This window comes from Phodopus roborovskii, unplaced genomic scaffold, assembly GCF_943737965.1.
Source record: "Phodopus roborovskii unplaced genomic scaffold, PHOROB, whole genome shotgun sequence".
Taxonomy (NCBI): domain Eukaryota; kingdom Metazoa; phylum Chordata; class Mammalia; order Rodentia; family Cricetidae; genus Phodopus; species Phodopus roborovskii.
In genome coordinates this window covers 44011083-44037480 of record NW_026126511.1, presented here as the reverse complement: position 1 = coordinate 44037480, position 26398 = coordinate 44011083, and the positions used below count along the sequence as shown (strand labels likewise).

General features: G+C 46.3%; 2 protein-coding genes across 3 annotated transcripts in view; both read left to right on the top strand.

Moving 5' to 3' along the window:
* Loxl2 (lysyl oxidase like 2) overlaps positions 1 to 26398 on the top strand; it is an 84313-nt gene that overhangs the window by 24717 nt on the left and 33198 nt on the right. For both annotated transcript variants that reach the window (XM_051195423.1, XM_051195422.1), the window contains exons 3-4: positions 8387 to 8562; positions 23677 to 23888. In XM_051195423.1, the coding sequence (XP_051051380.1) occupies positions 8387 to 8562; positions 23677 to 23888 (388 nt within the window). The remainder of the gene's footprint in view (positions 1 to 8386; positions 8563 to 23676; positions 23889 to 26398) is intronic.
* Reep4 (receptor accessory protein 4) overlaps positions 16312 to 26398 on the top strand; it is an 816909-nt gene continuing 806822 nt past the window's right edge. Inside the window, exon 1 of the mRNA XM_051195444.1 lies at positions 16312 to 16315. The gene's annotated coding sequence lies outside the window, so the exon portion shown is untranslated. The remainder of the gene's footprint in view (positions 16316 to 26398) is intronic.

The window sequence follows — 26398 nt, the reverse complement described above, 5'->3', positions numbered from 1 at the left end:
GAGGATTCTTAAAAAAAAAAAAAAAAAAAAAAAAAAAAACCTCTGAGGTCAGCAGGCCATAGGGTGGTATCTGAGACCCTCTTTGTACAGGTTGTACATCATTAAGCAAAATGTTGTATGGCATGTGACTGATCCTTTAATTAGAACTGGTGTGCCCGGTAGGCCTTGTCCCTAGCTGGGAATGTAGGTGTGGGTAAAAGGCATCATTTACAAACAAATGGTCTTCTTGGGGCTGGGAGATGGCTCTGTGTGTAAAGAGCTTGCTGTGCAAGCATGAAGACCTGTGTTTGGATATATAGCACCTACATAAAAAAGCTGGGCATGGTAACATATACATGAAACCTCAGTGCTCAGGGGGTGGAGATAGGTGGATCCCTGGAGCTCACTGGCCAGCCAACTAGCCAACTGGTGGGCGTCAGGTTCAGTGAAAGACAGACAGACACACACACACACACACACACACACACACACACACAGTGTTTTTCCAGGAGCTGCACCTCCACTCCAGGTTGGTAAATCAAGTACCTGACCCCCTCCTGAGCAGCCCATGGGCCTTGGAATGAATCTGACTGTTCGACTAGAGTGAGCTGTTCACACTCCCTGGGCCAGAGGGTCAACACTATGATAACTGTACAAAACCCTCCTAAGTGAGCATAAAAATACAAAACATTTCAGACTCAACCCAGGATGTTCTGATCTCAAAGTTCTGGGTGTGACAGAATCTGTAGTGGTTGAAGGACAGTGAGGTAAACAAGTTAAACTCCCTTCAACCCTCCTTCCTTTCAGTTATTCTAGAAAATGACAGGAAGAAAGGTGTACCGTTTTCTGCATACCTCACCCCCAGAAAGTGGAGAGTTTCCTGATGGGAGAACTGGCCTAAGACCCCATGCTAAGAGTCAATGTTCTGAAAGCTTGTTCTGGGTTACTTGGCAGCAATGAGAACCAAAGCAGCCAAGACCAGTTAGCTGGGGCCTTTAGAACCACTTCCTGCCTCTGATTAAACTTGCAGTGTTCATTCATATGCCCACATATCTGCTTATTCTGCTATATGAGTGATCCAGGGCTTATATCAGATTTATATTTTCCATTCCAGATTATTATATCCTCAAAGTTATATGATATATATTGTGTCCTCAATGCCAATGGTGGCTTTTACCTAGTGACAGATTTATTTTTTAATCAAATTTTCAGCAAAATCTATCATCAGGTAAGATATCTGGATCTTTGCCCACAGGAGCCAGCAGGAGATGGCAGGGTACGTGGGCTTATTGGGTAGGACTTTGCTATTGAAGGATGCAAGGATCGAAGTGTTCAGGAGAGTGGAGAAGACTTGAAAGGTATCTAATAAAATGATGGTTTACAGAATTCATGCTGCATAAGGAAGGGTGAGACAGGAGGAGGAAGGAAGGATTCTACAAAACTACTCTAACCAATGGGTAGGGATCTTGGCTTAAGTACTAATGAGGAGAATGTGCTGGGAAGATGGTGGGAGATACAGCTGCAGAACTTGGTGGCTGAGATGGATATTGAAGAGGGTCCAATTGTTGATACAGCCAGGGCTGAGCCATGACCTTGAAGAGCAACAGGTGTCTGTAAAGAGGATGTGTGGTGATCGAGTACTGAACTTCTAAAAGTCCTCTGTGTGGACACCGAAGCCATCGAGGGTTATGACAGCTGCAGTTTAAGGAAAGGATGGGAGAAACAAATACTAGACAAACTGAACACTGCAGTGCCAAGGGATTTGCTTGAGTTGTCTGAGAAATGAGAAGATGGCTCAGTCAATAAAGAGCTTATGAAGACCCAAGTTTTATCCCTCACCCCCACCACAAGAAGTGGAGGTGGCGGCTGAGTGTGGCAGGATGTACTTGTAATTGAAGTACTGGGGGGGGGGGTAGGGACTAGCAAATCATGGAGTTAACTGGCCGGCCACTCTAGCCTATTTGGAGAGTTTCAGGCCGGTAAGAAAACCTGTCTGACAAACTCAGGGTGGTCAGCACTGGGTGCTAAAATATGAGCTGGCTAATCGTCCTTGTTTTGGGAGACTATAGAAAGTAGTTGATGAAACAGTATGGGGTATGATGACCAGAGTCTGGCCAGTGTCCTGGCTGGGGCTGGTGGTGGTGGTACCCAGTGGAGTGTGACCTGGGAGTCAGCCTCTGTGAGGGGGCTGAGAATGATGTAGTTGATCCCATGGTTCAAGTTATCATAATGAAAGTATAACAAACACCAGGGATCCCCTGGATCTTCCAGCCTAACCTGCAACCATGTCTCAACTCCCAAAACCTCCCCCAGCCCAGGCAAGCCACAGCTCCCTACAACTCCAAAGAGGGCAGCTGTCCCATTTCATACCCTCTGATGGGCTTTCGTAGTAACCTGAAACAGGGTGGGGACTCTCCACCTAACTGTACCAACACTGACAAGGCTAAGGACCCTGCATGTTCTAACTTGGGATAATTTTTATTGCTCTGATCAAATCAAGGACTCAGCATCCAAACCCAGTTTCATTTACGCTCTGTCTCTTCCAAAACATTTGTTAATTTGTTTACATACTGCTTTCATCAGGGGATGGGTTTCTGTGAGTGAATAGAAAGAGTAGAACAATTTTGCTTCTGATTGAATAGCCTTTCTGTGTCTCAAATACAAAAAAATACTCATCCCAGGGACCACTTCCCTAGCATCCAGATGTCCCCTATGTGCCTAGTACTGCCTCACATTCCCACAGGCAGCTAAGGAAGCAGGGTGTGTTGGAATTAGGAAAGTCTAGCTGATGGACACTAGATATATTTCAGAAAACACTGACACATGAAACCAGACCAAAAAGCAAACCATGGGTAGTGGTGCTATCTTAAGCAAAGTGTAGATTTATTTGTACATTCTCCATTTATCAGAGGCATCATGGTCAAGCATGGTAGAGAGCAAGACTACCAGAAGGGAGCGTGAAAGGTACAGTTCTGCTGAGGACAGTTCCCATGGTGCCCCAGGGTGCTGACTTCACATGCTTTGCTATTCCAGGCAGCTCCTTTAAAGATACTCTGAATTTTCACAGTAGCCAAGTGATGGAATTAAGCTAAACATCCATTAAGAGATGACTGAAAGCTGGACATAGTGGCACACAACTTTAATTGCAGCACTTGGGAGGAAGAGGCAGACAGAACTCTGTGAGTTCAAGGCCAGCCTGGTCTACAGAGTGAGTTCCAGAATAGCCAGAGCTACATAGTAAAACCCCATCATGGAAAAAAAATGAGAGAGATTAACTAAGGGAAATGCATATATATGCATTGAAATACTAGTCAGCCATCACCAAAACAAAATTATGTCATTTGGGGGACAATGGATGCAACTGGAGACCATAAAAAATAGTGTGGCCTGGATAGTGAGTTTCAGGACAGCCAGGGCTACAATAGAGAAACTCTGTGTGGGGGGAAAAAAGTAAAACAAACAACAAGAAGAAGAAAGGACCTGGAAGCAGAAGAGAGAGTATTCGGGAAGAGGAAGGGGTCATCAGAGCTGGAGGACAGAAGACAGTGGGGTGAATAATATCAGAGTTCATGATATGCATGCACACAAATGTCATAATGAACTCAGTCTTTGAGACTGGTTATTGATAGGTGACCCTGACTGGCCTCACACTCACGGGTCCCCCTTAGTACTTTGGTTACAGGCATGTGCCACCACAGCTGGCTAAAACCCATTATTTTGTGCAATATACACAATATGCACTGTATACACCATATACTCTAGGTGGGAAACAAGAGGTTTCTGGCTGTGTTCCATGGCTAAGGGAGGGTGGTTTCTTTGGCTACAGATGGAATAAGGGCTCTGCCTCTTTTCACAGTCTGCCCTTCAGCAGCTCAGTTCAGAATGTTCTGAGGAAGAAGCCTCGCTGGCAAGATGGAGGGCCCCTTCTGTTGCTAGTACGTAGTAAAACAAATATGAGCTTGCTGTAGAAACAGCCCGTCGATTAGCAAGCGTGCGTTTCAGTGGAGCCTGACAGCTTGGAAAACAGCCCAGGTTGAGAGAGTGATTGGAAAACCTCAGTCCAGATGTTTTCAATCAACTCATTGTTCCCACAATGAGTCCAGAGCTCTGGCCTTTGAGCACCAACCAGCCAGGCATCAGAGTACACACGTTGTAGCCAGGCTTGCAAGTCAGGAGACCTGCCCCGTGTCCTCCTTGGCCTTGAAGAACCTCGGCCTCACACTTCAATTTTCTAATCTCTATAATGGGAACCCTCACCCACATCAGCTCCCTCTGTGGGAACCCACCCACTATGGGAACCATAGAATACATTAGCTTTTTTTTACTTAGAAGGAAAAGAGACCAAACATGTTCCTGGGCCCATTCATTTGTGTGTTAGTGTGTTAGTCCCATCCAAACATGAAGGCCTATGTAATCCCTGCACAGGGGAGCAGAGACTACCCATTAAGGTGTCGGGCCAGTCATCCTAGCTGAATTATTGAGCTCCAGGTTCAGGGACATGACCCTGTCACAAATAAGGTAGAGATTAATAGAGGAAGGCATACTAATGCCAAGCCCTGGTTTCCATGTGTTTACAAGCACACATATGAGCAATCTTACATGGCTATGCAGATACACACACACACACACACACACACACACACACATGAAATCAGTATTTGAAAACAACCTGGCATCTTTCTTACGTGTTTATTTTTCATTGCAGTAAAAAGTTCATGTAAGAATATTAACATCTTAACTATTTGAAATTCATATACAGTTCAGTCGTGTTCATTATGTTTCCATTGTCACGCAATCAATTTCCAGAACATTCTTGCAAAACAGAAACTCTGAACCATTAAGTAACCACCTCCCATCCTCACAGCCCAAGGCAACTCCTAGTCTACTTGGTTTCTCAGAATTTGAGACCGCTAGGTAGAAATCTTTCTGTATTTGGCCTTTTGTGACCAGCTTTTCCCACTTAGCAGAATGTCCTCAAGGTTTGAAATATGTGGAAGTATGCGTCAGAATTTTCCCTTCTACGGTTTTGCCTTATATGTATGCAGTTTGTCAACAAATACCCCCTGCTTCCATCTCTTGGCAGTAGTTATGAATTATGCTGCAGTGAATGTGGGTTGCAAACCTCCCCAAGGCCTGACTTTCAATGCCTGTCCCTCCCTCCTTCCCTCTCTTCTTTTCCTTCCCTTCCTCCTCCTTTCCCTCTCTTCCCTCCCCTCTCCCTCCCTCCTTCATTCCCTCCTTTCCTTTCTTGTTCTGAGGCCTTGTACATACTAGACAAGCATGTTATCACAGAGCTACTTCCCCAGGCTTTCAAATTTAATTATTTTGTTTGTCTGTTTGTTTGTTTAAGACTCACTATGTAGCCCGATCTTCAAATCCTGGGCAGTTGTTCTTAGTCTTTTGCGAGCTATGATTACAGATATGGGTCTGTAATTTTTTTCTTTAAGCTGTCCAGGCTGACCTAGATCTCAGTGTGCAGCCCGGTTGACCTCAAACTTGGGACCCTCTTGCTTCAGTCTCCTCAGTAGCTACAGTTACAGTTACAGCTGTATGTCACTACACCTGGCTTCAGTTTTGGAATTCTGAACCATATGGTAGCTTTAAAGTTTGGAGGCTGAGGACATAGCTTGGTGATAGAGCAATTGCTTAGCATGTACAAGGTCCAGAGTCCTCTCCCCAGCACAACAAACTAAACAAAGAAATAAAACAATGAATTTTGAGAACACCATGCTGTTTCCCACAGTGTCTGCACCACTGATGCAGAAAGGGCTCAGTTTCTCCACATGCTTACCAGTACCAGCGTGTTTGCTATTTCCCGTGTTTTTGATGGGAACTCCATGCAGTGGGATACTTTCCTAGTTGCTGTGACCCAGTGTCCATCAAGAAGCATCCTAAGAGAAGAAGGGTTATGTTGACTCACATTTGGGAGGATAAAGTCCATCATGGTGGCGCCACAGTATCAAGAGTCTGCAGCCTGGGCTCCTCGCCACTGCTTGGCTTTGCCTTTGTTTTTGGTTTTGAGACAAGGTCTCACTATGCAGCCCTGACTAGCCTAGAACTTGCTGGGTAGACCAGGCTGTCCTTGAACTCAGAGATCCGCAGACTTTTGCCTCCTAAGTGCTGGAATTAAAGGCATGAACTACCAATCCGGCTTATTCCCTCTTATCTTGACAGAAAGAAATCAGAGGGGTTGACAGGAAGTGTGGTCACACTACAAAATGTTAAGGCCCTCCCACAGCGACTCACTGCCTTCCTTCCATCAAGGCCCCACTCCAAAAAAATGTCTCTGTCTTCCAAAGCAGTGCCACCAGCTGGGTACAAAGACATCTCATACTCAAGCCATACTACCACCCAGATGGCACGAAATGGGGACTCACAGTTAGCCCTCCAGTGCTTTGTGCACAGACTTTTCTACTAGTGCAAAGAAGATGAAAGAACAGGAGGTTAGCCACGGCCCCTGGTGACCTTGCTGAGTGTGTAATGGTGGCTGTGTGTAATGGCCCGTCTCTGAACCAGGTATGCTGAAAAAGACCAATTCAGAAGGCACTAGTTGGAAAACTGACTCATAGGCTGTGGCTTGGTGCCCAGAAGCTGACATATCTGAGCCAGGCTCTGTGTCTGTGAAGAGAGAGTAACAGTGTCACCTAGGTCTTCCCGAAGAATGGTAAGGTCAAGGTGATGATGCGTGGATGTGCCCTAAAAGCAGCAACCCTTGATGACAGAGCAGCCGAGCTTGTCCATGAGTGGTTAGAAGACAGCTGTCTGACAAGCAGAGGCAGGTGAGGCTGACTTGCGTTGTGGGTATAACTAAACCCACAATCTTGTCATTGTCCCCATTTTCAAGTCACTATAGAGTAGCGATGAACTGTCGCTAGTCATGCCACACTCTGCAGCTCACAAGTTGTTGTCTCCGTCTGACTCACTTGAGAAGTTGTTGTCTCCATCTGTCTCGCTTGCTGTCTCCTTTTTGCTGATTGGAAAGGGGCTTTGACCTGGGGTCCAAAGCTAGAAGAGGTTAGTCTCCAAAGCCTACTGCATCCGGCATGGCTTGGTCAGGAAACCTGACTGGGGTTTCAAGGGACTGAAGAAAGGACATACAGACACACATACAGGAATGCTGGGATTGGGTGGGCTCTGCTGGTTCTGTGGGGGCAGCACCAGCTACAACAACAATCCAGAACTTCTGCCCCTGCTGTACGTACAGTCCAGAAGAGGGCTAGGCAGTCTCGGTAGGAGGTCTCTGTAGGAGAGCAGTCAGTCTCAGATTGTAGTCATCCTGGAGTTTTTTTAGCATACTGTCAACAGCCACATAGAGGAAGGCTTTGCCAGTTGCCATGGGGTCTGAGGCTTTTGTCCTTGTCACTAATACACATTCACTCAAGACTTCATCTGCTCCTGTGGTTGTGTCTCTAGATGTGATCTCACAGCTACTACTACTCCAGCGCCATGCCTTCCAATATGCTGCCATGCTCCTACCATGATAGTCATGGATTCCAACCCTCTGGCTCCAAGAACCCCAAATTAAACACTTACTTTTATAAGTTGTATTGGTCGTGGTGTTTTGTCACAACAACTGAAAAGTAATTTAGACAGGTCTTTACACATTAACCCGGGGCTTCCTCTGCTCCCCACAAAAGTCCCTATTCTTTTGTACTGGTCATAGTGGTTAGATTTCATCATCAGAAACTTAACTGGTGAGGTAGCTCAGTGGATAAGGTCACCTGAATTGGATCCCTGGAGCACATGTAAACATGGAGGAAAAGATCCAAATCCATAAAATTGCTCTCTGACCTCCACACTTTCTCACTGTAGCATGTGCTCCCTGCTACATATGTACATATACATAATAATAATGATAAACAAAGCTAAACTTCATTGTGAAGTTGACTGGCTTTGAAATCTGCTGGGAGACTCACCTCTGGGTGTGCCAATCAAGATGTTTCCATAGAGATTTAACAGATAAAGGAGTGTGGATGATGCCATCTGGGGTCCCAAACGGAATAAAAAGAAAAACAAGGGAGCCAGCGGAGCACCAGAATTCACCTCTCTCTGCTTCTTGACTTCCCGATGTCATGATTCCCCACCATGATCAACTGTATCCCTTTGTAATCCACGAGTCAACACAAACCCTTCTTCCTTATGTCTCTGTCCAGTATTTTATCACAACATTGAGAAACATAACTGTATTGCCACATAACTTCCAGGAGCAAATCTGACTTCTGTTCTCATTGTGCTCAAACCAGCACTTTCTTCAGATCATGTCTACTGCCTATCCTGGCAAGGGAATCCTAGGGACCTAAGATTAGATGTGACAACCTCACTTAATAAAAACTAATTGATGTTAGTACCCTTGCCACCTGGATCTGTATTGACAGGATGCTTGCTTTCTCTCTTCTACTTTCTCCAGGGCCCATCTGGCTGGACAATATCCACTGCACTGGCAAAGAGGCGACCCTGGCAGCCTGCTCCTCCAATGGCTGGGGTGTAACCGACTGCAAGCACACAGAAGATGTTGGTGTGGTGTGCAGTGACAAAAGGATTCCTGGGTTCAAATTTGACAATTCATTGATCAACCAAATAGAAGTAAGCTCTATGCTTTTTTTTTTTTTTATGCTCTTGGGACCATGGAATCTGGAACCCGTGTATACCTAGCCTTTACATGTTCTCAATAGCATCTTCACTTCAATGTATTTTCTTGTTTTTTTTTTCCATATAATGTGTCTTGCCTGCTTGTTGAGTATTGGGTATAAATGGGGATTAATACCAGCTAGACTTGATGCAAGGGCAAGTTGAAGGATTTTTGGAGAATGTATGCCGTTATGTATATGGGTGTTTTGCTTGCATGTATGTCTGTGTACCACATGTGTACCTGGTGCTCAAGGAGGCCAGGAAAGAGCACTTGATCCCCTGGAACTGGAGTTACAGGTAGTTGTGGGCTACCATATAGGTGCTGGGAATTGACTCAGTCTTCTGGAAGAGCAGCAAGTGCTCTTAACTGGTGAACCATAATAAACAGAAAAGAGACTTGAAATCCTCCCAGTTTAGGCTTCAGGAGGTGTGCCCAGACTGTGCCCTAGATGTTATCCATCCATGACTGCCACTGCCCTGCTCCTCTCTCCTGCGCTTTGAGAGCACACAGTACACACTGGTACCTGGTCCAGCCTGCATAGTACTTGAATGAGTTCCCATCTTTCCCTTGGCTAGAGTGTGAGGCCACTTCTAGTAATCATCTTCAAACATGGTCATTCATTCATAATAACAAGAGTGCCATAGAGACCATGCAATTCAGGGGCTGAATACCAGTAACTGAACTTTTTGTTTTTCGATGGAATTGACATAGAAGAGAATAGGCTTGTGCAGCCCAATGTCCCAGAACTTTCCATGCCCATTCTAAATCCTCTTAGAAAACATCACCCACTGGTAAGTGTTTTTTTGCTATCTGATGAGACCAGAAGCTCCTGGAGGGCAGAAGATACATCTTAACCATTGCTGTAGCTGACACACAGAACTCTATGTACCACATGTGAACAAATTTCCCACTTCTGAATGTCCTTCTCCCTAGCAATGCATACCAGAGCTTACTGTTCCCTTAGGCAGAGATGTACCTAAGATCAAGTATTAAACTGTACTGTGATGAGAAGCACACGGGGCAGACATTCATTTCTATATGGCATTGCCCTGACTCAGTAGACACTGAGTTTATTTATGGCATCTTCGGTAGCTAGACACTCAGGACTATCCACTTGGAGTGTTGAGAGAATAAAGGTCTGGGGTCTGTGGCTAAGAAGATGCTAATGGTGCAAATAGAAGGGGAAAAAAGGACCAAAATACCAGCTGATCTGGGGTTATGAGAGAGTAAGATTCATGTCCTACAAGCAAAATAACAACATAATAATAACAATAGCAATAATAAATAATCTTGAAAAGTAACTCTGTGAGCAACATTTCCATAGGTAAACTAGTACAGTGTACTAGTTACAATGCTTAGCATATGAAGGGAAGTTAAGATGTGATATAGTTTATTCATTCATTTATTTATTTGTACTAAATTATGGGGGAATCTCAAGTATCCCAAACTGACCTAAAACTCATGTTTCTGATTCTCTTACCTCCATCTCCTGGTGTTAGGATCCCAGGTGTTTATATGGTGCTAGCCTTTCTACGAGCTGAGCTGCATCCCCAGCCATAAAACATGTTACATCCAAAGCAGAGCCCAATGAAATAAAAAAGGCTTAGACAATCTGGAAAAAAATGTTCAGAAGAACTTTCTTATTCTGGAAGTGCTGGGAGTACACAATGAGCAACATAGTGCCCAGCTTTAATGTTTGTTGGGGAATTTACATCCATCATGATCTGAGGACTCCCATCAGAAAGAAAATACAATCATTAGTTGCTGGAAAGACCAAGTGTGTGTCATGAGGAAAGCTGGAGCATCGTTGTTGCTGGATTTCCATCTCCTACCAGGTCCCATTGCTTCAGCCCCAAATGAACACACTATATTATATGAGATGCTATATTAATTATTAAACTGTTGGCCGATGGCCAGGGCTTCTTACTGGCTAGCTCTGTCTTAATTATAACTCATTTCTATTTAATCTATGTATTTCCACGTGGTCTTGGCTTACTGAAGAATGTCTGGACTTGTTTCTCCTGTTGGCAGCTATATGGCATCCCTTTTTCGTGTTTCTCTGCCTACCTTTCCCAGAATTCTCCTCGTCTCCTAGTCCCACCTATCTTCCTACCACTATTGGCCAAACAGTGTTTCACTCATTACCCAGTAAGAGAAACATATATCCAAAAGGACATCCCCATCATAACATGCGAAAGCCAGGTGCACAGATCCTGGTAAATTCACAGTCACCCAGAGGGCTACAGAGCAGACATCTGCTATGAAAGCCAAATGGCAGGCACAGCCTTTGAATAGCACATTTTCCTAAAAGGCCTCCTGTTGGGCAGGCCAGATGGTGACACAAGCCAGGGTGAGGCTTCCTTGTCTAGCCACAGACACAGAGGAACCTTCAGTTAATGAGCTGTCTTCTGGGACCTCCCTTCCATACCCACTGAAAGTAGGTCATGTTGGCCCTAGGTTCAAGATGCCTAAGGAGAGCCCTTGAGTTGCAAGAAGATTCCTGCATGCTGGGTTTCATGGTTACAGCTCATGCTTACACATAGCTCTGGTCTGACCAGGAACTGCCCAGACCACCTACACAGGATGCCTGTGGGATTCTGGGGAGTTTCTCCAAAATGCCTCATGTCAGTAGCTGAAGTCATGGAAGCATTCCCCTTGGCTAAAGAAATGGCCCCTACTAAATCATTGTGGGTGAGTGCATGAGACATAGCTTTGGTGGAAATACAGTTAGATGGTATTGTTGGACACTAAGGATGCCCTAGATGAGCTGATGACTAGTTTTGTGCACACAGTGATTGGTCTCTGGTGGTGTGCCCGACACCTCTTTTCTTGTCTATATATTGTGTCTGAGGAATCTGCCTGGAAACAAGAAATGTCACTGAAAAAAATATTCAAAGATATAAAACTAGGAGGAACTGCTAGAATATAAAATCATGAAGTGAAGATTTAGGAAAACCTTATTAGCTTGAAAGAATAGGTCCCAAATATGGCAGTTATCTACTCAAAATGTAAGGTGTGTTATATTTGGGGGGGGTCAAAAGGATTTTGACTATATAATCCAATATCTAGGTTTATGGGGAAATGAAATCAGGCCCAAAAATGCAGTCACAGGGGAAGTGAGTGAAAGGCACTGCTTTTTGTTTGTTTTTGTTTTCTTCAATTTCTGCAAATGCTGATTGCAAATGCTCCCTGTAAGCAATAGTGCTATCCTGCTGCTTTTACAGTGACTATGAACTACAACACAGATAGACTTTCTGTGTCACTGAACTCACTGGTTTGGTTATGGGTCCATCTCTTAACCAGGTCACGCATAGGAAGGGCCAACAGGACAGAGGCGAATCTGGAAACCATATCCTATGAGGGAATGGAGATTTTTTTTCTGTCAAGAAGAGATAATGGGGGAAGCACTGTCAGTTCTTTTCAAATATTTAGAGTGTTACCATGGAGACAAATGTTTATAATTTATTCTGGCTCCTAGGGAAAGCTAAGACAGAGAGGCAGGCGATGAACGGGATGCAGGCTTTAGCAAAGGCAGAGTCCCACCACAGACCCATCTGCCATTGCATGTAGTGAGCTTCTTATTGATGGAGGAGTTCAAGCAGAAACTGTAGGACCTCCTGCCAGATATATTGCAGTCATCCTCCTATGTGGGGAAGGAAGTGGGATTTGGTGATTGCTGAACTCTAAGTTTCCTGGTCACTTGGAAACTATGGAAAAGCATTTATCTCTTGTTAGTGGCATCTACCAGCCAAATATGCATCATTGAGGTGTATGTGTGTCACACATATACAGAGAGGTGATGCCCAAGAGTTTGTGTGCTGTGTGTTTAGGCCCTCCTCTTCTGTAGCCCCTTACAACCTTGACCTTGAAGCTAGGTATTGACTTTGCATCCTCAATGATTGTCTGGAGGTCAGGGAAGATCAACTATTACAGATATATCATAGTATCACAGTATTACAGTGTTACAGATGATCCCACAGGCTTGCATCTCAACTAGAGTGCTCCAGATATCCTCAAGAAGAGAGTGGAGGAAAACTACACCAGTCTGGACCAGATCTTCTCAGCAACGAATGCCAGAAGCATATCTAGTTCTTAGAACCGGGATTTGCTAACACTACCCTAAGAGCTCAGGGGTTAGGGTTAGAAAATCCTAACTCTTAAGTTCGGAAATTGGCTAATGAGATCTTACTTAATTGTCTTTCCCAGACTTCCATCTGCTTGTGGTGTCTTTGGGACTTTTTGACACTAAATCCCTTTCCAGGAGAGGGAAAATAGCCCCTTCCTCATAAGAAAGGCCCTACCAAGGAGGAGTCTACAGATTTGATGTCAAGGCTCCTGATGATTGCAACCATAACACTAGACAACAGTCAGTAACCATGGTAGCAGTGGTCTCTGTCATTGACAAGGTAGTTCTAAGTACTCTGCAGGGGAAAAGAATCAGATAAGTTGGGTGAGAGCCTTTGTAGACTCTGAAGTATTTATGATAGGTTGATGAACACTATTTTTGACTCACATCCTAATTCAGGGTCTCGAGGATTCCCGAGGCATGAGTCACTAAGCCTGGTGCAACTGGTAGAATTTCACTTCCACCGACTACATCCTTGGACACCTGTGTGCACTTTAGACATCTTCTGGGGCAATGAATGACTATACAACCTTTCTACTACTTCACTGAGCAGGTGTCTAGTCTTTCTAATGCGGACTGTACCATCTCTTCTTGCTGTTGACCTGATAGCTGAGGGCCTGGGTTCTAGTCTTGTGGAGACAGACTCGGGACTGTATCCAGAGAGGCTGACTCCCTATAAAACACCCATGGGGCTGAATATAGAGACAAATGAATCTTGGGTCTGTCATTAAAATATTCTTTAAATAAAACATTTTGCAGGAACAAAAACTGACATATGCAATGCAGATTATTTTTAAATCCAGAAAACAGGGCCCCCCAGCAAACCTCCCCGGACCTCAGAGCCTCTTAAACCTGGACATTTTGTTTCCTGTCTGTGGTGGGTGGAAAAAGCATTAGGTAAGGAGAGAACAAATCCAGATGTTTTTCAGAGCAACCCTGCCACTGGTACAAGTTCCTAGGTCACGTGCTTGTTCCTACAAGGCTTCTCTGGGTTCAGGAAATATGTGAGTCTGCCTTCTCTACACATTTATTAAGGGCTATTTTGCAAAAAGCAAATAAGGGGTTGGAGATGTAGCTCAGATGGTAGAGTAATGCCTAGAATATGCAAAGTCCAGGTTTCAATCCCCAGCACCACATAAAACTGGGTATAGTGGCAACTAAGCGAACAGGATGGATTAGAAATGCCCGGGGATGATGCTTATTCTGTGAGGGATTCCCTAAGCCTCAGTATCCCCACTAAAACAATGGTAGACCAGGATACCCTGAGGGGTCAAAAGAGGGATGCTGAAGAGCCAGGAGAAGGCCATTTATGTCCCTGAACTCTACAGGCTGATATGCTTCTGGAAAGATGGTGGGAACTGAGAAAGCCTCTTTTCCTTTAACCACAGGAACTGGGCAAAGAATCCAGGTTTTTATTAGTCACTGTCACTGCCAGATGTTTCTATGTATCCCTCCCAGTGACAGCCTTATCTGCCTGCATCTGGTGGCCCAGGAAAAGGTCTCTAGAGAGACTTCCAGCACAGTGGGCACTTCCCAGCTGGAAGGTTTCATTGTCTCTGATCCTAACACCATGCAGAGGGGCAGAGTGTGCTGGGTGGTTTAAGAAAGGGGGTCTGTTGCAGAAACACATAGAGACAGCTTACCTGAACAAGGAGGAGCTAACGGGCCCCCCAGACTGATAGCTGGGAATCCAGCATGGGATTGACTCAGACCCCCTGAATATGGGTCTCAGCTAGAAGGACTGAGTAGTCTAAGGGACCTCAGACAATGGAACCAGGATGTATTCCTGGTGCACTAAAGGACCTTGCAAACACATCCCCCATGGAGGGATACTGCCTTAACCTAGAGACAGGAGAGAAGTCCTAGTCCCTACTTCACATGACCTGTCAGATCTACATGAACCCACCTGGATGGCATTGCCCTACTTGTGGAATTGGGGTGGGGAGGTGGGAGGGTAGTCAGGGTGCATGTGAGGGGGCAGAGAGGGTAAAAGGGAGGGAAGGAGAGGGAACTGGGATCAACATGTAAAATAATAAATTAAATTAAAAAGAAAGAAAGAAAGAAAGAAAGAAAGAAAGAAAGAAAGAAAGAAAGGGGGTCTGTTTCTGTCTGGGTGTAGTTTGGGAGATTCCCACCAGGCTCCCCAGCTAGTTGCAGGAGAGCCGAACACGTTCCCTTCTGTAAAAGAGAAAAGGTGACAATGGCACTTTGCACGTAACTCTTAAGAGAGGAGTAAAAGGGGCTGAGCAGGGCATCGCTGATGGCTAAGCTTTGGAGCTGGATGATGGGATGTGGCTCTCTGGAGTACCTTTCTTTCCCACCACTCTGGGAGCATACACAGGAAGATGTATAGGGCTTTACTCCCTGTTCATAGTCTGTGCTGTGTTCACCGAGAGCCTGTAGTAGCCAGGGCTGTTGACCACCATAAGGTACACAAGAGAATAAGCTCTAAGGTAACTTGTTTTTTCAACTGAAAATAGGTCACTGTGTCTGAAAAGCAAAGAGTGTTTATGTGGCAAATAGAACCAAATATTTGAAATTGCACAGATCCCAGTAAATTTGGAAACTTGGTTTTGGCTGGTTGTCCATGCAGCCCTTTGGAAAGCGTAGATACCTTTAGAAGGAGCCATGGGATGAAACAAATAAATAGCATTGTAGCTGCTAGAGTGTGCAAACACCAGGCTTTGCTTTAGATATAAGGAACAAATGAGCAGTATTTGCTCCAACTTTGAACATGGTGGATTGGACTGAAACACTGAAAGGTGGTCTGGAGAAGAGATTAAATGGGGGAGGTGCATGGGAAGTTTACATCTGTGAATGGGATAAGCTGGACAGGAGAGAGCCACGGACACTCTGGGTATGTAGCTGTTCTCTGGGCCTGTAGGGTAGTCTAACCCTGAGTATGGCAGGGCAAGTGGAGTCCAAGGTGCCTCTGCCACCTGCCCTAGGGTTCAGGTACAAAAGCTATGCTGGAAAATGAACTCGGAATGTCTTTCTCATCCTCATGAAGCTATTGTAGGAAAGACCTGCTCATCCATTCTCCTTCTGCATCTCCATTGAGTCTTAGGCTGGGCATGAAGATGAAAGGGGATGATGGATCATCTTGCCCTTCTTGAGCTTACCATCTAGCAGTAGAAAAAGATAATTTCAGAACTCATTGCTGTGTTGCCATGGTGATGATTGCTATGTAAAATCAAAGGCATGTAGTGCATAGTCTGGTCCAACTGAGTCTGTGGCCTCGGAACCCAGGCGAGACCAGAGGAGCTTCTGGGCCGCAAGGGGTTGAAGGCTGGAGCAGGTGTCTCGCCGGCTTCCTGCCCACAGCAGGGCTGGCCTAGACTCTAAAGAAGCCTCTGTTACCTGCTCCCATTCTTCCAGGCTGGAAACTGAAAGTGTTTTCCAGCAGTGGTGCAGAGCTCCTGATTTATAGGAGGTGCAGACAGACAGCCGGCTTGTTCCTCTAATGGCATCAGTGTGAGTCCAGCTCTCCACGCCGTCCCCGCTGCACCCCCTTCACTACCAGCGCTGTTCAGAGCAGAGATGGACAGTGGAAACCACAGAAATGAGCAGGGCCTGGTGGTGCAGGCCTTGGATCCCAGCTACTTTGCAAGTTCAAAGGCTTCTTGGGCTACAGGGTGAGTCAAAAGCTGGCCTAGGCACTTAGTGACACTCTGATTCATAATAAAAGTAAAAAGAAGACTAAAGATGCGTGTTAGTGGGAAAGCATTTGCTCAGCAGGTCTGAGGCCCTAGGTTCAATCCCCAGCACTGCAAAAGATAAAAAAGAAAAAAAAGAAAAAGAAATTCACAGAAATGGAGCCAGGCAGGATAGTGCATACCTGTAATCCTCAATGAACTGAAGCAGGAGGATGCTGAGTTCAAGGTCAGCCTGATCCACATAGCAAGAGAGATCCTGCTTCAAGATAGATACATGCATACATACATACATACGTACGTACATACATACATGCCACCTTTCTTCTTTCCCTTTGTTCCACTGTCCCAGTCAGAGGTTAGTGTTAGTCTAGAGAATCTTATTGGAACTTCTTAACCTCTGAATTTCTGATTTGTTCATGATAGTTAAACTCTAGGCAGATTCTTCTACTATGAAATTCCTGGAAGCATTCACAGACAGTACCCACCTCCCTAGTCTATATAAGCCTGTGCTGAGGGTCAGATTTTGTGGGGGATAATTCAGCTCAGTAACTGTGTGTCAGATCCTGGGAGGGGAAGAGAAGGGAATGAAGGTGTGTGTGTGTGTCTGTGTGTGTGTGTCTGTGCGTGCGCGCGCGCGCGCATGCACACGCACACACGTGAAGGCACACATGTACAAGTGTGTGTGTGTACATGCATGTGGAGGACAGAGGACAACCTCAGATGTTGTGCCCCAGCAGGCACTGTCTACCCTGTTTTTTGAGACAGTGTCTCTCATGTGAGGCTTGCTGGTTAGGCTACGCTGTCTGTCCAGTTAGCCCCTGTCTCCACCTCCTCAACTCTGGCCTCATAGCATGGGCTTTTATATGTGTGTTCCAGGCCTCAAACTCAGGTCCTTATGCTTTCCTGAGGAGCACTTACTGAGCCACCTCCCCAGCCTTTGTGTGTTGGATCTTAAGGGAAGAGGGGGTGAGGTGCAGGTGTTAACAGCTCAGGTACAAGAGGTGTAGATATTCTCCATGTCTGTTCACAGTTCCCATAAGAAGTGCTTGTGTTGTCACAAGAGGCAAGAACTACCTGACTGCTTGTTTTCCATTAGACAGACTAAAAAATCTAAAATTATTTTCTTGGCTTTGGAGCCCAACATATTTAGCTAAGTTGCACCCTTGTGGCATTTTTTAAAAAACTGTCATTGACTAATTGAAAAAAAATGTTTTGTTTGCTTCTACTGAGAGCCACATCCATGCTAAGCAAGTGTTGTATATCCAAACTACATGCCTGACTACTGCTGCATCCCCCTACATACATGCACACACGCACGCACACATGCGTGCACACACACACACACACACCACCACCACCACCACCACCATCGAGACAGTGTCAATTGTTCAGGATGGCTTTGAACTCTCTCTCTAAAAGTAGAACAGGCCTTGAACTTATCTCACTCTCCTGGGTATTAGAACCAAGGCCTGTACCATCAGACCTGTAAAAGGACAAGACACAGCTATGTGGAAAGATAAAAGTCAATACAAAGTGGTCACTGTAAGCCAAAGATGACATGAGGATGTCAGAAAGCAGATGCAGGAAGAATTTTTAAAAAGTCCAATCTAAATGGCTGCGATATTTGGGGCATGCTGGAGAGATGGCTTTGCCAGCAAGTACTTGCCTCACAAGTGTGAAGACCAGGTCTTGATCCCCCAGCACCCACGTTAAAAAAAAATGATGGCCCATATTTATAATCTCATGTTGGGGGTGGAGACAGAAAGGTCCCTGAATCTTGCCAGGCCAGATGTTAGAGCTGAATCAGCAAATTTCAGGTTCTGTGAGAGACTCCCAAAAAATAAGTTGGAGTATGAAGATACCAGGCTTTCACATACCTGACAGCAAACTTGCACGAATACATATGCACACACATGCAAATAGATTTTCTTAAAGATTGAAGAGATATGTAGGACAGAGAGGGTGCTTCATGGAGAATGCAATAACACCTCTGTCTCTACTGGAAGACTTATGAAAGCTTGCATGACTGGTTGACCTGTGCATCTCAGGGTCTTATGCAGGGCCTGGGGCATAGTACCACTCTATAAACACATATGAAGCAATAAGCATATCTATTGAATCAATCAAGCAATCGATGGCTCTTTGACCCTGAGCATTGGCTGGGGAGAATTGCAGGGAATAGCTGAAGCCAGTGACCTGAGGAGACACAGGAAGGTGTGACTAGTACACTCTGGTCATTGTGAATGAATGTGGCCATGAATAGGACCAGATCTAAGAAGAAATCTAGGAGACTGAGGTGGTAGAATTTGAATGGCCTGTTTAAATATCCACAATTGCCTGGCATACATGTTTGGGCTACAGAAGTGTAGATGGGAGGAAATCAATAGACAAGAAGAGATGTGGCTGAGGAGTGAAGAAGAGAGAGTAGAAGAAAGGATGAAGGAACTGTGGTCTGCAAAGTTGGGCAGGTGAGACCCACTTGATAGCTCTGTGTGAGGAAGGATTGTGGGCATTTGGGTTGTGTGGTATGAGATGTTGAGAAAGGGTAGGGAGATGAGCCTGAATATGACTGCCCACTTCCAAAAGAATAGTCAAACAAGGCATGGATGCTGTGGGCCTTCTGAGCAAGATGCAGTAACTTGTTAGTGGAGGACAGACCAAATGAGCAGGCTTTACCAACCAATAGTACATCCCAGGAGGATGTTGGTATAAATGACATCTCTGCTCCATCTGAACCCCCCAGGGTGACTTCCAATAAGAGGTTAAAGTATGGCTTATAAGACAGAGGGAAGATTAAGGCACCTGGCTAAAGTCTGCCTGGCTCTGATGCCTTCAGAGAGGCCATTTGCCTCTAGTCACTGTGTGCTTCCTCTCCATGCCTCTCCTTGCATCATACCCTGAGGCAATCTCTAACTAGCCTTTCAAAATGGGTGACTCCTCATGGGCAGAGATCCCAGACTGCCACATTCCATGATTTACAAGTCACCAACAGATGCTGTGCCTGTTAAATGGTATTAGGCATAAGCCTGGACATCCCTTTCCTTGCATTCACTCTATACCCACTTTCCACCAGCCTAGCAGATACAGCATGGCAGGCCCTTGAGCACATTGTATCTTGGTTTCCTCTGATGAGAGTGCCTGTTGCTCACTCATGGAGCCTCTCTGAGGGGTAGGAGATTGGTTCTATGTGGGACAAGGGCTGGAGGTTCTGCAAGACCCTGGAAAGAAAGCTCACTGGAGCTCTGGGACACTATTGTTTTTGGTAAGAGGAGTGTCATTCAGGTAAATAGTAGTTAGAATTTTAAGACATTCCAGGTACCTGGCAGGCTTCTGGACTCCTGGGCTTCATTTTAATCTACAAAATTGGATCATCGAGATGGCTCAGGGGTAAAGTTGCTTGCTTCGAAGCCTGGCCACCCGAGTTTAGTCCATAGGGTTATCTTCTCTATCTTCTACACATGTGCTCTGCCATGCATGTTGTGGCATTCACACTCATGTAAACATTCTCAACACACACACACACACTCACACATGCAAATAAATGCAAGAACACTTTAACAAATCTATATGAAAAAAAAATCTGTCCACTTTGGTATTTCAAACAAACCTCTTTGGGAACCGAAGTTCTGGGAAAAAGAAAATCCAAGCACTTGTGGTTATGGAGGGAATTCCACAGCAGTGAAGTAGGAGGGAGGTGGTACATGCAGGCATGTGCTTTCTAACCCTGAGGTCTCCCAGGACCTGGAGCACTGCTAAGCTCGCATGAGCCCTGAGTACGTGCCACTTAAGCTTGCCTGCCACTTCCTGCTGGCCTGAAGAAAAGAGCAGCTCACCCCTCACGTCCACTGTCCTCTGACTCATAGACCTTCTGGTCTTGAACTTATAATACGCACAGTGCCAGGCAGCCCTGAGGGGATACCCAGAAGTCAGAATCTGGGGATCCCCAGCATTAGAATCACTTTGATATTGGGCAAGAAAGGGGTGTGAAAACAGAGACCCTTCAGGGACCAGTGGTCACTAAGCCTCGAACCTGGGCACTAAGCCTGGAATCTGGCTTAGTGACAGTTCCGTTTTCATTTTGTCCTGCTTATTAATAAGTCTGTGATCTTGAAAAAGTTGCCCAGCCTCACCAAGTTTTCTTATATATTTTTATCTATAAACAGAGGTATACCATTAGCCATCTTGTAGGTGGTGTGGTGGTTGAAGAAGGGAGTAATAGATGCAAGGGTCCATCCACTGAGTCTCAAGTGCAGCTGACTGACACTTGGCTAGCAATGGCCTTTGACTGTGGTTGCCATTAAAGAAAGAAACAGGACTGAGAGGTGCGGTGAAGTCTGGCAAGGCCCATGGATGACAGACTGTATTTTGTTGAGTGAATGAAACAGATGGCACCTAGCTTAGTTACTTCTCTGACAAAACACCATGCCAAGGCAACTCTGAAAACAAAGTGTTTATTAGGCTTACAGTTTCAGAGGGTTAGAGTCCATGATGACAGAGCAAAGGTATGACATCAAGAACAACCCCAGCTCATGTCTTGATCCACAAGGGACAATGGGAAGCACAGTAGTCTTTTGAAACCTCAAAGCCTGCCCCCAGTGACATGCCTCCTCCAAGGAGGCCACACCTCCTAATCCTTCCCAGATGGTTCCACCAATGAGGACCAAGTATTGAAACATGGCCTGGGGGGCCGTTCTCATTCACACCACTCCAGTACCTCCCAGAAGAAGGACCTGCTTCTACAGTAAAGACAGGCGCTCTGCCTCAGAAGAATGAGTGCAGAGCCCATTCTCACTGCTTCCTTAAGTGGTGTAGGGACTGAATCCATTTCTCCCCTCTCCGTCCCTCAGGTACACATTCCACACATACAGAAACACACACAGGCCATCATATACCACCTTGCACATATATGAACAAGGACCCACATGACACACGCACAGCCTTGCCACCATACACATGTCTTGTACACACATACATAGACACAGCTACACAAAGACAGATTCAAACTCATGAATGCATGATGCACAGAGAGGGATGCATACTACGCACACATATACATATACCACTATGCACATATGCATACATCACACAAAAACCCATGTATGGACTGAACTAGGAGAGGAATGAAGGCAATGATAGCTAAAGCTAACCCTAAGGCTAATCCCATCCTGAAGCCCACAGATCTGCCAATGGGCTGTATCCTGTCCTACATCAAGGCTGTTTGTGGCCTCGGGCCCTGTGTAGATCCCTTCTCAGGGCAGCTGCCAAGCTTCCCAGCCAGCTATTCTCTCTTTCCTACTATACTAGGGGTTACACCTCCCACCATAAGCTTGTGCAACTGCTGGTGGCCAGTGCAAGATCTGTGAATGGAATTTACGCCAGCCATGCCTGCTGCGGACCAGTGAGACAGCCGTAACTTTCCTTCTGGGCATGATGTATCCATGCTGGATGCCAGGAGCCTCCTGCTGTGGGAAGAGGCAGGAGGGGGCTGGCCCATAGCCTCGCATTAGACCTCAGGCCACTTCTTGGCTCATCACTGCCCATGTGTCTAGGTGGCACGAGTCCTGTGGGGTGATGAAACTGTAAAGGATCCAGGCTGGAAAACATAACCCTGCCCCGGTAGCTTTCCTTCCGCTTTGTGTGGAGGGAACTGGGGCCAAATGTCATTTTCTCAGCCACATACTTTCCACTGCCTCACAGAGCCTGTGGAGTAGGGCCTGGCTTTGGACTCTGAAGCCTGTGGCAGGAGGCATTAAACCCTGGGCACCCAAATAATGGCTCTGTTCAATTTGAGATTCATTTGCATCCTAGCTGGACAGACAGGGCTCTTGGGTCGCTGGAGCCTTCCTTCCAGCCTGGCCCTTACTGTCCCCATCTCTCCCTCCCTGGACTTGCTTAGGGTGTGTCTCACACAGCACCTCAGGGTGGCCTGAGGGAGAAGGTCCAATTACTAGCTTTTTCATCCACCAGTTGTAGACAGTAGCAGTAAGCCACATTATTCTGCTTAAGGATTAGGTAAGAGGCTGCATGGAAATTGATTGACATAGAGTACCTCACTGTTAAGCACTGTTGACAGCTGTTGCTATTATATGCTGTGCTTCACAGTATCCAAAAGCAAATTTGGAGCTGAGGACATCAATTAGGGGTGGGGGAATAGTTGGAATCAGCCAGGAAAAATCATGGACATCTCTAAGACATCTGTGTGTTAAAGACAGAAAGAGCCCAGCTGAGGATCAAGCATAGATCTGGCCAGTCCTTGGCAGATGGATGGAGGCAGGGACTCCTTTGGGGATTGTCGCAAGATATGGCAATGTCTCCAGTGGGACAAGGGACAAGGGCAGGAAGTGAGAGGTTCTGGATGAGCTATGCCTTGGAGAAGCCTGAAAAGTGTCAGTGTGACTCTGGGAATCCCTCCTTCCAGTCATTTTGAGAGCGTGGTCTCTAAAGGTCTCAGTATTCACACAAAGGCGTTCCAACAGAGTGACGGGGAAGCGAGGAGAACATCGAGGAGTAGGCGCCTTCTCCTACCCTCCCGTCTAGCCTTCTTCTTCCTTCAGAAGAGTCCTGCTAGTGAGTCTCTCTCAACACAAACCCAAACCTCTGTTCTCACTAGCCCAGAAAGATTAGAAGGTGGCTCCCTAAGACATTCAGAATTTTGCCTTGCCGCAGCCAAACAATCATCCCAGCCCTATTTAACTCTCAGCTCCCAAGGCTTGAGGCTTGCCTAGTCATGGCGTGCTCAGCACTGGGTGCTTTGCTTCCTTTTCTGCAAGCAGGGCCTCCAGGGCTTTACCAGGAGGAATGATGTGAAGTAGTGTGCCAGGTGGCATCAGTAGTTTAAGGAGGCCCGAGGCTGACCTGCATGAAACTCTCAGTCTTACTGACACACATGGAAATGTACACAGACATATCCATTTGTACGTTCGCACACATTTTGGAGTAAAATGCAAAAATCCAGATTATTTTGAGATCATGAAAAGTCAAAGGATACTTTCTTATTCTTTTCTATTAAAAGCCCATGTAGGAAGAATCTACTGCTCGTGGCTCTCCATGTTTTCTTGTAGGGAAAGGGGGAGTTTTGGAGGCCACTCAAGACTTCTCTGAGAACTCCAAGTCATCCTCGGTGCCATGTACCCGTTGGGAGTACTTGGGGCCCTCTGCATAGCCTGGAGAGAGGCAGACCTGGCAAACTCAGCCTGTGGGCCCCGAGGAAGTAGTTGCTGTTTCGCACCTGTCCAGAGCCAAACTCCTACCATAATCCCTACCCTTCCGCATATCTTTCTTCACAGAGCCTAAATATACAGGTGGAAGACATCCGCATCCGGCCCATCCTTTCTGCCTTCCGCCATCGCAAGCCTGTGACAGAGGGCTACGTGGAGGTGAAGGAGGGCAAGACCTGGAAGCAGATCTGTGACAAGCACTGGACAGCCAAGAATTCCCACGTGGTCTGTGGCATGTTTGGCTTCCCTGCAGAGAAGACCTACAACCCCAAAGCCTACAAGTAAGTGGGCAGGGCCAGAGGGGGCGGGGTTTCCTGGGCTCTTATGCTTGTGGGGTCAGGGCCAGACCTAGTGATGGCTGTTTCACTGACTGCTTAGCCTTGCTTTTGAGTAACCCACACTCCTGTAGGAAGCAGGCTTGATGATGGAACTAGAATAGCACATAGGAAGGCTTACCCAGTGAGGCACAAAGTACTCCAGCCCAAGGAAATCCCACCACCAGTTCCAGCAGCCACTGGGGAACATATAGGCTATAGATAAGCTATAGAAGGGCAATACACAGGTTGGGTAAGGATAGCACTGACTTAAGAAATGTTTGGTGTGCCAGTGTCTCTTGGTGGCTCAGGATGTCTCTTGCCCTGGAGATTACTAGAGTATTCCTTTTAGACCAGCTCTTACCAGCCCCATTTTTCCCTTCCCCCATCTCTGCCAGATTCCCTCAGGACATGCCTGTGGAGCATTTTTTTTTTTTTTTGTTGTTTAATGATTGATGTGGAAAGGCCAAACCTCTGTGGGCAGTAGTACCAACTCTGGGAAGATGGTCTTAAGTTTTATAAGAAAGCAGGCTAAGCAAGCCATGGAAAGTGGGCATTTATATGAAGGTCTCTGCTTGGGCTTCTGCCTCCAGTACTCTGTGTATGATATAAGACAGCCAGCAGAAGTTCCTGAGACAAGAACCTCTTCTACCTTCCCCCAAAATGGTGGAAGGGGATAGAAACTTTTCTACATCACAAAGAGGAAAGAATGCTTCAGAGTTACTCAGTTGATGGATTATGGGTACTCACATACTCCAGAGTTATCCAATTGACTATGGGTCCTCACAGGCTCCAGATTTACTCAGTTGGTGGCTGATGGGTACTCACAAGCTCTAGAGTTACTCAGTTGATGGATTATAGGTCTTACAAGTTCCATAGTTACTCGGTTGATTATGATGCTCCTGGAAGGAGGATGAGGTTGACTAAATTCTTTTTTGGTTGTCCCAACAGATAAGCCTTAGGTCAAGTGAGGGGTCTAACCTGAATGATAGTAATGGGCTATCACACTCTCTTAACCAATTCCAAGACTTGGGTCAGTTTACAGACCCAGAATTCCAGAACAAAAGGGAGGTGTGCCTCCTTCAGGAAGGACCTGGGTACCTTGTGCCAAACCCTTATGCTGCTTTTCTCCCAGCCCTCTCCAAAGAGACCCTGTACCTGGGTGGCTGCGTGTCAGGAAGGAAGGAGTAATTGGATCTTACATGGAATGTTGGACACAAGCTCTGAACTGACCCAAGAGTATTGTGTATGTATGGTTCACTAGTCCAAGAAGGAGTTTTAGCTAAAGTTCTTCTCACGTGCACCCAATACACCCCAATCCTTTCCTGGTGATGATTCCCCGGGGTTTAGAAAGTGTAGTTAGAACAGACACACTGAGTCCCTGGCAGGCTCTCACAAAATCTAGCTTTCCCTTCGCTGGAGAGAGCCACTGGGACTCTATGCTTCCAGAGTAACTCCAGCTCATTAACTGCTACAGCCCTGCTGCCTTCGAACTTGGCAGAAGGCTGCCCCCAGCCTTAGTCACGCCTCTTGTCCAGGCCTGGGGGCGGCCATGCTTCCTTCCCCCTCAAGTCATCTCGGCTTCTCTTGGGCCGGCTCAGCCACCTTGTGAAAGTGAATGAGGATGGGGGTGGGGTGGTGCTCTGGCTGCTGGAGGCCTGTGGAGGGTCGTGGTGGGCGGCACATTCCAGAAAGCTGATGTAAGACAGAAGCAGGGCTGTCTGGGGGAAGACTGGAGCAGGTCGGAGGCGGCCCCTGTGCTGGTTGAGTGAGGGTGGGGCTCACCAACAGCTGGAAACAGATGACTTTCCCAAACCAGCAGTGGGGTCACCGTGCTCTGACCTGGAACAGCTCATGTTCCCCTGAGTGTATTCTCAGGCGTGGAAGGGAGGTGAGGTTTCTCAGAGCAAGGGGCCTTACAGGAAGTGGGGAGGGGTAGCTGCTCTGGAATTCCTAACAGCCCCCTCATGGACCTCTCTACTGTATGATGTCACTGTGGTGAGCACACATCCTGATAAAGTCTGTATTTTAGATATTTGACTGTTTGTACCCACAGCTGCACCAGAATTGTTTTGGTAAAGGGGAGACAAAAATGACACCTAAAGAATTTGTCTACCCTCTGTGTTCACATGCCATTCACCCCAAGACAAAGCAGATGTTTCTGAGGAAGCTGGACCAGTAAGGACAAGACTTCACATCTGCCCCTCCGAGGGTCTCCTGCCCAGAGAGCATCCTCCCCCGGGGTAGCAGGCAGCTGTGCTGCTGGCCTCCTCAAGCATCTCTGAGTCCTGCCAAGCAGGGACAAGAACACAGGCTCTAAACTCCAGATAGCTTCAGAGGATGGGGCGTTCCCCACATACCCTCTTTAGACCCCAGGATTTTTCATAGCTAATCTTCCAGCAAATGGTCCTCATCACTTCAGCAAGGATAGTTCTCTCTTTTTAAATGCAATTTAAAGGTTGTACTCATTTTAATTT